The 13,054-nt window shown below is 32.8% G+C and overlaps 1 protein-coding gene across 7 annotated transcripts in view; it reads right to left on the reverse strand.

Annotated features, from left to right (window-relative positions):
* Positions 1-13,054, reverse strand: part of LOC127290658 (QRFP-like peptide receptor) — a 58,984-nt gene that overhangs the window by 39,674 nt on the left and 6,256 nt on the right. For all 7 annotated transcript variants that reach the window (XM_051319393.1, XM_051319397.1, XM_051319390.1 and 4 more), the window contains exon 3: positions 6,889-7,019. In XM_051319393.1, the coding sequence (XP_051175350.1) occupies positions 6,889-7,019 (131 nt within the window). The remainder of the gene's footprint in view (positions 1-6,888; positions 7,020-13,054) is intronic.

A 13,054-nucleotide genomic window follows, 5' to 3' on the forward strand; every position in this document is an offset into this window, starting at 1 on the left:
TTGATTAACAAAACGTGATTAAACTTCACTAATCATATTCTATCAACAGGACCAAAAAATAAACCCCCCCCAAAAAAAAGAGATTTGCAAAGGAAAATATTTTTTCCGTTTATAATGAAATTAATTTTATTTTTTTTTCACCGTACAAGAGAGAAAAATTTTTGTTTTATTTTTCAATTTAACAATAGATAATATGAGTAAAAATAAAATCCAATATAGCTAATCCATTCACTAAACAACCACAAAGTAAATGTATATTTGCAGCTACTATATAAGAGGAAACTCTGGCAGACTTCCAGTCTGAATTTTTAATGTCTGCACAACTTGTGTTTCCCTTTAATACGAACTGATGCGATGGCAAAAGAAGAAGAAGAAGAAGATGAAGGCAAAATAAAAAAATAGAATTTTTGATCTTCGTCGTGTTTAGAAGAAATTTTCAACTGACACGTCAGACATAATTTAATAATAATTGAGGAATAAAAATAAATAATAAATTTTAAAAGCGAAGAAGAAAAAGAGTAATTTAATTAGGTTTTGATTATGTGTAGTTGCACACGGAAGTGAATTTTTTGTCAGTGATCGATTTTTATTTCCCCCACCCCGCAGCGTCGACGAATTAGAATTTAAGACCTCCCCACCCTGCGGCGGCCGCCAATTATAATTTAGCAAGAGTATTTCCCCACTCCTACGTTTGGGACCGCCCACTGCTTTCCTGAAACTCGAGAGACGCAGGAGAGGGAGCTGTGATGCGATTGGCCGCTGCGGTGGTGGAGGGGAGTCAAGAATACGATATAAGGCGCTGAGCAAAGCGGAGCTCCTCAGTCTTGCTCGAGACGTCGTCGCAGTCACATCGTATTTTAAAAAAATTTTTTTTTCTTATTTATAAATATTAAAGGTCGGTTCACATATTAATGTACTATTATTATTCTTACGATTGTTATTACTATTATTCTTACTAGTATTATTATTATTATTATTACAATTTAACATAATCAGTTTAGGAAATTAAAAAAAAATTCTTTACTTAGTAAAAAAATTTAAGGGAAGATTAAATTGGTGGAGTATTTATTTTCGGTGAATAAAGGCAAACTTTGAAATTAACGAAAAGCATTGAAAATTGGGGTCAAAGCCCGATAGTTTCTAACTTTAGTAAACTTCCCTCCTAACAGTATCAACGTTCCTCTACGTCTCTCGTTCTCTCTCACTTTCTCTCTATTATTGTCGCGTCTCTTACTTTAACTACAAAATCATTCAATTCAAACATGAAATGCACTCGCCAAATGAAACTTTATTAAACAATAAACTATCAAACATGGAAAATCACTTAATAATTTTACACTTTTGCTCTAGAAGAGAAGAAAATTTTCTAGTTAAACTGTCAAATCGTTGAAAATATTAACAAGTTAATTAAATGTCAATGATTTTTTTATAATTAAATAAGTTTCAAGTGAATAATAATTATTAACCTCTCTATTGTGTTATTAAAACTCAAGACACTCACCCTCCAAACGTCTGGATCACATTCCCGGTCACACACACACACACATGGGTCCTTGAGAATAGCGGCAATATTCTAATAGAATTTCCAACGTGCATATATGTTGAAAACCTGTTCATTTTCACTTTAGATAAATGTCTCACACATACATATATATATCCATACACATTTGAAGGCTGACATTCATTTAACTGAAGCACAGCATCGTTAAAGTACGCTAACATGACATAGAATTTTGCTATTAATCCAAAAATCGTCGGATAATTTATGTATAACAATATATATTGCAGGCAAATTGTGTGTAGAAGGAAAAAAAAAAATTTTCCATGTAGCATAAAAGGAGATCTATAATAAAAAAAAGGTTAGATTCTTTAATTTTATCCTGGTAGGGTAAACATGTTCAAGAAAACAAAGAGTTTTGGAAACATTCGTGGAAATGGTTTATATACTCGTAGCGTCACTTTTTTTTTGCTCCGCCCACATAGCGTGACGCCTTATTCTAGTGACACGCCCCACTTTTATGATTCCCCACGCAACGTTTAATGTTTCTTTAGCCACGCCCAACTACTTTTTGGCTCCGCCCACTTGGCGTGACGCCTTATGTTAGTGACACACCCCATTTTTATGACTCCTCAATCTTCGTGCTGCGACCAATGTTTTTTTAGCCACGTCCAATTACTTTTGGATCCGCCCACTTGGCGTGACGCCTTATGTTAGTGACACACCCCATTTTTATGACTCCTCAATCTTCGTGCTGCGACCAATGTTTTTTTAGCCACGCCCAATTACTTTTTGGCTCCGCCCACTTGGCGTGACGCCTTATGTTAGTGACACACCCCATTTTTATGACTCCTCAATCTTCGTGCTGCGACCAATGTTTTTTTAGCCACGCCCAATTACTTTTTGGCTCCGCCCACTTGGCGTGACGCCTTATGTTAGTGACACACCCCATTTTTATGACTCCTCAATCTTCGTGCTGCGACCAATGTTTTTTTAGCCACGCCCAATTACTTTTTGGCTCCGCCTACTTTGCATAAAACCTTCTACTAGTGACGCCCACTTTTTAAGCCCCGTCCACTTCGCCTAACGCCCCTAATAGTGACGCCCAATTTTTAAGTCCTACCCACTTTGCCTAACACTCCCTACTATTGACGCCCACTTTTTACGCCCTGTCCACATCGCTAAACGCCCACACTAGTAACACCCACTTTTTTTAGCCCTACCCATTTAGCCTAGCGCCCCCTAAGAGTGACGCCCAATTTTTAAACCCCGCCCACTTCGCCTAACGCACCTAATGGTGACGCCCACTTTTTAAGTCCTACCCACTTTGCCTAACACTCCCTACTAGTAACGCCCACTTTTTTTAGCCCTACCGATTTAGCCTAGCGCCCTCTAATAGTGACGCCCACTTTTTAAGTCGTACCCACTGTGCCTAACACTGCCTACTAGTGACGCCCACTTTTTAAACCCTGTCCACTTCGCTTAACGCACATACTAGTAACGCCCACTTTTTTAGCCCTACCCATTTATCCTAGCGCCCCCTAAGAGTGACGCCCACTTTTTAAACCCCGCCCACTACGCCTAACGCCCCTAATAGTGACGACCACTTTTTAGCTTCGCCCTCTCTTGTATAATATAATAATCATGCCAATGTTTTTTAGGGACACCCCACTACTTTTTGGCTCCGCCTACTTGGCGTGACGCCCCCTATTAGTGACGCCCACTTTTTTGCCCCGCCCTCATTTTGATAATATAATATAATAATATAATTAAAGTAATATAATAATACTAGTAATAGTAATAATAATAATTTCAATATAATAAAAAAAAATAAGGAAAACATTTTATTTGTAAAAATTAGTAAAATATAAAGAAATATATAATAAATTATAGAAGAAAATTTTTTTTGTAACACTGCGAATAAATTTAAGTAACAATAAAGAATGTGTAAATTTATATCGAAAAGTTTTTCTTCTCTTGCTTTTGTAAATTGTATTCAAGTTCTTGGCACAAGGAAAATTGCTTAAAAAGGAAACTTGAGGCTCAAATGAATGAATGAAACTTTTGACCTTTCTCGAAGGCATGAAAAGCACCCCCGAGAATAATAAGAATAAAAAAAAGAAAAATTCCCACCCTTTAATTGCGGTGAAATATTTTTTTTCTGGACACGCGAAAAAAAAAAAAAAATTTTTTCAATAACGCGGAAATTTTTTTGTCTATTGACTGTATTGTATATTATATAGAAAATATTGAAACATTTTCTTTTTTTCGTTTCATGAACAGGAAAAATTAATAAATATGAGAGATTTTCTTTGTTAATATTAAAGGTGTCTTTTTTAATGATTTGATTTTAATCATAAAAATAAAAATAAAAAAAAAGAAAATTATTTATGTAATAGAAAAAAAATGTTACAATTTTTTTTTTTTTATTTATATTTTTTTATTATTATAGGTTTTCTTTTCAAACATCAATTTGCAAATCGATGTACAAAGGCTGTCAGTTGTGGGAGAGAGAAAGAGAAGGAAAAAAAATTGTTAAAGTAACACGGGAATTGAATACGTGGTATTCTGTATCAAAATACATGATATCAATATCGAATAAAGTTCTTTTTTTCACTCACTCATTCTTTTTCTGTCATGCCACTGAGGGATCAAAACAATAATTGAAAATAATTTCAATTTGAATGAAGTTGTGACCCCATGAAATAGTGACAATTTATTATCAATAAAGATTTGTTTTTTTTTTTTGCGTTTAAAAGTATATAATAATCGTTCTATTATTAAGGGATAAATCAAGAGAGAAAAAAATGTCAATTCTTTTTTATTCTCTTTCTGAAAAAAAAAATTTGCAAATTAAAAAAATTCTTTGTCATCGAAAAATGGTTTTTTGGTAAAAAATTTTTTTTTTGTAACTCGATAGTTTTGTGGTTTTTTTTACCTTTTGAACAAAAAAATGTAGGGAGAAAATTTCTCATAAAAAAATCATTAATTAAAATTTTAATTTTAAAGAATTTTATTAGAAATAAGAATTTTTTTGGATAAAAGTTTTTGAATTAATTTTATTTAAATATCTATCTTTTGATTGAGATATCAGTATATCGATCCAAATATCAATTTAAATATTGATTTACTAATTGAAAATTAATTCGAAAAATTGTAAATTCATCAAAAAAACTAATTATTTCTAATAAAATTCATTTTTTTTAAATTTTTTACAAAAATTTTAATTAAATTTTAATTTTTAATATATATGCGAAAGTCATATATATATATATATATTTAATTTAAAAAGAAAAAAAAAGTAGTGAAACATTGTTTAATTAAACATGCAATGACTTTAATGTAAATTTACCAAAATTTTATTTTTTTTTTATTTTTTTGATTTTGTCGTTTTAAACACGCGAGAATGTCTATATATCGTGTGAAGTAAATTTGCTTCTCGAACACCCATCCACTTTCCACTTCATGTCCGTCAATCTGGGCTTTAAAGGGCGAGCGCGTTTACTTGGAATTGCATTGTGTTCATACTAAACTCCACATCAAGTGACAAGGAATAATCACACAACAATTCATGGAAATTCGAAAAATTGAGGTTAAAAAAAAACACAGAAATAAATATTTTTATGCATACAATTTTTTTTTTTTTTCTCAAGTTTACTTAAATTTTTTTTTTATTTTTTTCTCATTAATTCATTTATATTTTTTATACATTTAATATTCAATGCCATATATATATATATATATATATATATATATATATATATGGGTGTATATAATTATTTGCGTATTATTAAAAAATTTATCATTCATTCATTAAATTTATGTCTCGAGAATCGATAGTGATTATTAATTTGACCTAATTCTTGAATTTTCCATCATAAAATAATAATTATAAGAAGAGAAGAAAAAAATTTTATTAAGAAGCTTTTTTTATAATCGTATAATAATAATAATAATAATAATAATAATAATAATAATAATAATAGTAATAATAATAGTTAGACTGTTAATAATAATAATAATAATAATAATAAAAATTAATTTTAAATGTTATAAAAATTGTCAAAATAAATTTGGAAATTTTCTTGTTTTTGATTATGTTCCATTTTTTTTTAAATATAAATTTTGCAAATAATTTTATTAATATTTCACATCAACACTGGTAATTAGTTTCCTCTGATTTGATTATTGAGAAAACATTAAGTATATTGACAGTATTCTCATTCACTATATTCCAAGTTATTCAATTTAACATATAAACGGGCTCTGTTTGTTTTCCCACAGCAAACATCTTGAATCTAATTTAAAATATTTCCTGAATAAATTAAGTTAACTTCATATATATATATATATATATATATAGATTTAAATATCCATAAACCGTTTTAGATATCGATTAGGAAATCGATATGTCGATTTCCGTAACGATCAATCAATTTAAACATCGATATATCGCTTTAAATATCGATCTATCGATTTCCGTAACGATCAATCGATATATCGCTTTAAATATCGATCTATCGATTGAGATATCGATATATCGCTTTAAATATCGATCTATCGATTTCCGTAACGATCAATCGATATATCGCTTTAAATATCGATCTATCGATTGAGATATCGATATATGGCTTTAAATATCGATCTATCGATTTCCGTAACGATCAATCGATATATCGCTTTAAATATCGATCTATCGATTGAGATATCGATATATGGCTTTAAATATCGATCTATCGATTTCCGTAACGATCAATCGATATATCGCTTTAAATATCGATCTATCGATTGAGATATCGATATATCGCTTTAAATATCGATCTATCGATTGAGATATCGATATATCGACCCAAATATCAATATTTCCACTTAAAAGTACATTTTTTTCCTTTAAATATCGATTTATTAATCCGAGTATCGATAAATCGATTTATATATCGATATATCTACTTAAAAGTCTACTTATCGATTTAAATATCGATCTAAATATTTATATATCTAATTGCGAAAGTCGATATATCAATTTAAGTATCGATTAATTAATCCAAATATCGATATATCGATTTAAATATCGATGTATCTACTTAAAAATCGATAAATCGATTTATTAATATCGTTTTAAAAAACCAATATATCGATTTAAAAAATCATTAACCAATTGACATTATAATTATATTCATATATATATATATATATATATATTATAATATATTTTTTACTTCACGCTTATTTGAATTTTTTCAATTTGTGAACATTAAAAAAAAATGTCGAGGAATAAAATTTATAACTTTAAGTGAATAGTTATGTATAAGTTAATTAAGTAATTAGTGACATACAATACATTATAGATGTAAAATAGTTTGAAAAAAAAAATATATATATATATATACCTTGACTGGAATGCAAAAGATGATGAGTAAAAGATCAGCTGTGGCGAGACCACCAAGAAAGACATTAGTGGGTGTCGCTGGTAATGGTCGTAATCTTGGGCAAAGTGTTGACGCAATAATGACGACATTTCCTGCAAAAAGAAAAGACAAAAATGAAATTTTTTTTTTTTTGTCTTCTATAACCCAAAAATATTTATATATATGAGAATTTTTCCCCTTTTCTTTTTCTTATACTTTCCATATTTTTTATAATATAATAAAAATAATAAAAATAATAATAATAATAATAATAATAATAATAATAAAAAGGGAAACTCCGAGCTGCGAGAAAAATGGCATAAAGCCAGGCTTATCTTCAAGCAAGCGGTTCGAAATAGCCAACGCCGTTGCTGGAAGGACCTAATCGGTGAATCCGAAAATGATCCATGGGGTTTGGCGTTCAAGATTGTCACCAAGAAATTGGTGGCTAGGCAAAAAACCCCTGGTCTGGATGATCCGATTTGGGTCCAGAAAATCATAAGCGCATTATTTCCCCACGTAGAACCGATCCCCAGGGAGGACTATACTCACTGTGTAGTACAGAGGGAGGAGCTCTTCACGCTTGAAGAACTAAAAAAGGTGGCAAAGACGTTGAAAAATGGCAAAGCGCCTGGCAATGACGGAATAGCCAGTGAGATCCTAAAAGAGGTGACCGCTGCCTATCCAGAGCTTCTTCTCAACGTCTTTAATGCGTGTTTGGAAGCTGGAGAGTTCTTCAATGACTGGAAGATACAGAAATTGGTCCTCCTTAGGAAAGGAGACAAACCTCTAGATAAGGTCACATCGTACAGACCGATATGCTTATTGGATACGATGGGTAAGTTTCTAGAGGGTATGGTTCTACAGAGACTTCAGGAAATCCTGGTAGGCGAGAACAGCCTATCGGAGAACCAATTTGGCTTTCGAAAAGGCCGGTCAACAGTTGATGCAATACTCACTGTTGTCAATAAGGCACAGAAAGCCAAAGAGGGGAAAAAGAAAGGATTCTGCGCGCTCGTTTCCGTCGACATAAGTAATGCGTTTAATTCTGCAAGGTGGGACCATTGCATAGAAGCAATGAAACGTAAAAGGGTTCCAGCCTATCTGTTGCGCATGATAGACAACTATCTTAGCAACAGATGGGTTGTGTACAAGAGCGACACATGTCATATCAAATACGAAATGACATGTGGAGCTCCACAAGGGTCTAAGGTGGGTCCTTTCGTATGGAACGTCATGTATGACGAACTCCTGCGGATCGACCTACCTGAAGACACGTTTGTAGTCGGCTTTGCAGACGACGTCATTATAGTATGTTGCGCGCAGAGCTTAGAAATCCTGGAAATAAGGATCAATGAAAGTCTGAGACGAGTAAAACGCTGGTTAGACCTCAATGACCTTCAAATGGCCATAGAGAAGACTGAAGCCTTGCTCGTCACAGACCGGAGACCTTATGAAACCCCTCGGCTCCAAATCGGGAAGACCGAAGTCTCCTGGGGAAATAATCTCAAGTACCTGGGAGTGACGTTGGACAGAAGGTTAAACTTCCACCAACACTGTAACATCAAGTCACTCGAGGCCGCCGAATGCGTTGGAAACCTTTCGAGGATGATGCCCAATGTCGGCGGCCCCAGGGAAAGGAAAAGGCGATTGGTGGCGACCGTGGGTCTAGCAAAGCAGCTGTATGCTGCCCCTGCATGGGCTGATAAAGCCCTAAAGACCCGCGGCATCTCTGATAAACTGCTCTCCGTACATGGAAGATCCGCGCGGAGAGTGGTTTCAGCCTACAGAACAGTCTCAACGAGTGCAGTCCTAGTTCTGGCGAGCACTCCGCCAGTAGATTTACTGGCGAGAGAAAGACAGGAGGTCTTCATGCTAGTAAAGGACCTAGCGAGCTCGCTAGAACAAGGGAACTGTAATAGCCTAAAGGCGGCTATTCGCAAAGAAGCGAGGAAACGTCTCGTTGAGAAATGGCAAGAGAGATGGGATGGGGATTTAAAAGGAAGGTGGGCACACCGCCTGATTCCTCACCTCGCCACCTGGCTTGATAGAAAGCACGGCGAAGTTGGCTATTACCTGACACAAGTGTTGTCAGGTCATGGTTGTTTCGGCCAGTATCTCTTCAGATTTAAAATAAGAAAAGCTTCAAAATGCGTGTACTGCGATGCTCAAATTGATGACGCAGAACACACGCTATTTTCCTGTGAGCATTGGAGCGATGATAGGGAGACCATGTTTACGGCGGTTGGGACTCGATTCAACCCCGATACTATGGTCCCCATCATGCTCCAAAATGTGGACTCTTGGAGGCATATCGAGACTTTTGTCGTAAAAGTCATGTCGACAAAAGACAAAGACGGAAGATCCGGGTTGACCGGGAGATACCTTAATGCTCGGCAGGGATCAAGCAGAAGAGGGAGGAGGAGAATTTAGATCCCCTCCCCCTTCTGTCCAGCCTTGAGCAATAGCCGGAAGAGTAGGCTACGAAGTTCCGTAACGGTAGGGTCGCTATAGCGGCAAAACGGGACCTCATCTGCGAAGACCGAAGCTTGACGGCAGTTCCGCAGGTGAAATAGTGTCCGGGTAAAATGGGTTTTTAGTGAGTATGGGCGCTTGCGTCAGAGTCTCACAGTATTCAAGCTTGGGCGCCAAGCTTGTTTCTCTATAAAAGATTTTAAAGCCATTATAACTCCTATGATTGAATGGTCATATATCTTCTTATGTGGGCATTCTGTTGTAGGAGTAATGTGGCGACCCGCAGTAAGCAAAAAAAAAAAAAAAAAAAAAAAAAAAAAAAAAAAAAAAAAAAATAATAATAATAAAATAATAGTAAAATAATAATAAAATATTAATAATAATAATTGTATTAACAATTTGGAAAAATAATAAACATTTAAACAAATGCAATGACCAGTTTAAAAAAAAAAAAAATTTCACTAACTTGTTTTGAAAATAGAGAATCGCAAATATTTGAACAAAACTAAAACACATATTTGTTGGGAAAACAACTCGTTAAAGCGACTCCATTTATCTGATATATATTTTTTTAATTCCTTCCAATATATATATACATGCAGTGAACGCTAGATATCATTAATATTCTGGCTAACGTCCAAAGTTTCCAATATGGGGCGAACCAATAAAACATTTTGAGAAGAGTAAGGGGGAAGGCAATTTTTTTTTTTTTTTTTTTTGTTTTAACGATTTTTCATTTTTTTTTTTCATTTTTTTTTTTTTTTGTCTCACCCTCTATTGACATATGTATTTGATCATTGATTTATATTAAAATAGAAAAAGAAAAGAATATTACAGGCAGAAAATTGAAAGTTTTTCATTGAAACGATAAATAATTTTTATTTTTAGAAAAAATTTATTAGGAAAAAAAAAGACAAAAAAAAATTTGCTAGAAGAAATAAAAAAAAAAGTTATTAAAACTACAATAAGTCAAATTGATTTCAGATAGAAATTTGGGCAATTTTTGAATTCGAATAAAAATAAAATGTAATTTCAAATAGAAATAAATTGAAATTTGATAAAATGATTTTTTTTCTAAAACCATATGTAAATTGAGATAAAAAAAAAAAAAAAAAGACAAATAGATTTTCTGTAAAACAAAATAAACGAAACGAATTTAAACGAATTTAGAGATCCAATTGATTTTAGCCAAAAATTCAATAACACAAAATCATCCGAAAAAAAGAGAAATACATTTTTACAATTTTAAATTATATTTTTCATTTAAATTCAACACAGTGGAAAAAATTTAATCATTTTTCTAAATTAATTAAATTTAAATTTGAAAATTAAAAAAAAAAAAAATTTAACTAGTTCATGCAATATTCACTTTTTCCAAGTCCAACTGTATTTTTTTTCTCTCTCTCTCTATCTCTCTCGCTCGCTCGCTGACCCCTCCCTCCTAATGAATTTATTGGTACAATGCAAGTATGCTCCTAAATTCTCTGCTTCAGTTGCATATGTATTATTCTCTAAAGCATAAATAGCGCTTATCGATTTTCGTTTGTATCCACATACTCGAAACGTTTTAAACGGCTCGTCGACGACGACAACGACGACAACTAGGAGTAGGAGTACGATGATGATGGAAGTTTTAATGTTGAGAGGGTGGATCACTAAATTCCTTAAATGTCAAATAAAAAAATAATTTCAACGCAAAATTCATTAGCAAATTTACAAAAATAAGACTAAAAAAAATGAGCTAACTCTTGACACAGTTGAAACTGTTTTCTATATTGAAACAATCTAAAAAAAATCTCGCGAAATTTTTTTTTTAGATAATTATAATAAATTAAAAAAAAAAGTTATATCCCTATATTGGATCCTACATTATGAATTTTGTAATTCTGAGGTCAAATTCGAATTCAGCGATCCCTAAAACCTCACAAGTAAAAAATTTTTAACCAAATTTGGAAAAAATTTTACAAATCTAAGTAGCCATATTGGATCCGCCATTTTGAATTTTGTAAATTTTACATCAAATTCAGTTTCAGCGACCTCAAAAACCCCTGAGTAACAATTTTTGACCAAATTTCGAAAATTTTTTAAAATCTAAGTCGACATTTTGAATCCGCCATTTTGAATTTTTAAAATCTGAGGTCAAATTCGTAATCAGCGACCTCAAAAACCCCCGAGTAACAAATTTGAAGCGATTCGAGACAATTTTGAAACATTTTTGTCACCATATTGGTACCGCCATTTTGAATTTTGTAAATCTGAGGTCAAATTCGTATTCAGCGACCTCAAAAACCCCTGAGTAACAATTTTTGACCAAATTTCGAAAATTTTTAAAAATCTAAGTTGACATTTTGAATCCGCCATTTTGAATTTTTTAAATCTGAGGTCAAATTCGTAATCAGCGACCTCAAAAACCCCCGAGTAACAAATTTGAAGCGATTCGAGACAATTTTGGAAGATTTTTGTCACCATATTGGTATCGCCATTTTGAATTTTTAAAAATCTGATGTCAAATTCGTAATCAGCGACCTCAAAAACCCCCGAGTAACAAATTTGAAGCGATTCGAGACAATTTTGAAACATTTTTGTCACCATATTGGTACCGCCATTTTGAATTTTGTAAATCTGAGGTCAAATTCGTATTCAGCGACCTCAAAAACCCCTGAGAAACAACTTTTAACCGAATTTCGAAAATTTTTAAAAATCTAAGTCGCCATATTGAATTTTTAAAATCTGAGGTCAAATTCGAATTAAGCGACCTCAAAAACCTCCCGAGTAACAAGTTTCAAAGGAAACCGAGCACTTTTTGCAAAATTCCTTCCGCCATATTGAATCCACCATTTTAAATTTTGTAACAAATTTCAAGAGAAATAGGACAATTTAAAAAAAATTTTAATGATTCTTATGAATATTTTTTCAAATTTGCCTTAAACTTTGTTACACGTTGCTTTTTTGAATTTGCTGAATGTTTGAATTTTATGTCATATTTACAAAATTCAAAATGGCGGCTCCAATGTGGCGGAATTTTTTTTCAAAACTTTGTCAGATTTACTTGAAACTTGTTCCGGGGGGTTTTCGAGGACGCTGATTACGAATTTAATGTCAGAATTACAAAAAATTTTAAATGGCGGACGAATTAGAGAAAAATAGGTGGAAATCACATGAAACTTGTTAATCGGGGGTTTTTGAGATCGCTGATTACGAATTTGACCTGAGGTTTTTAAAAAAATACAAAGTGGCGGATCCAAAATGGCGACTTGTGTTTTTAAAAATTTTCGAAATTCGATTAAAAATTGTTAAATGGGGGGTTTTTGAGGTCGCTGAATACGAATTTGACCTCAGATTTACAAAATTCAAAATGGCAGATCCAATATGGCGGACGAATTTGAAAAAAGTGCTCGGATTCGTTTGATATTTGTTACTCGGGGGTTTTTGAGGTCGCTGATTACGAATTTGACCTCAGATTTAAAAAATTCAAAATGGCGGATCCAAAATGGCGACTTGTGTTTTAAAAATTTTTCGAAATTCGATTAAAAATTGTTACTCAGGGGTTTTTGAGGTCGCTGAATACGAATATGACCTTAGATTTACAAATTTCAAAATGGCGGATCCAATATGGAGGACGAATTTGAAAAAAGTGCTCGGATTCCTTTGATATTTGTTACTCGGGGGTTTT

Source organism: Leptopilina boulardi, unplaced genomic scaffold (genome assembly GCF_019393585.1).
Source record: "Leptopilina boulardi isolate dan_hultmark-lab unplaced genomic scaffold, ZJU_Lbou_2.1 LbouV2_78, whole genome shotgun sequence".
NCBI lineage: Eukaryota > Metazoa > Arthropoda > Insecta > Hymenoptera > Figitidae > Leptopilina > Leptopilina boulardi.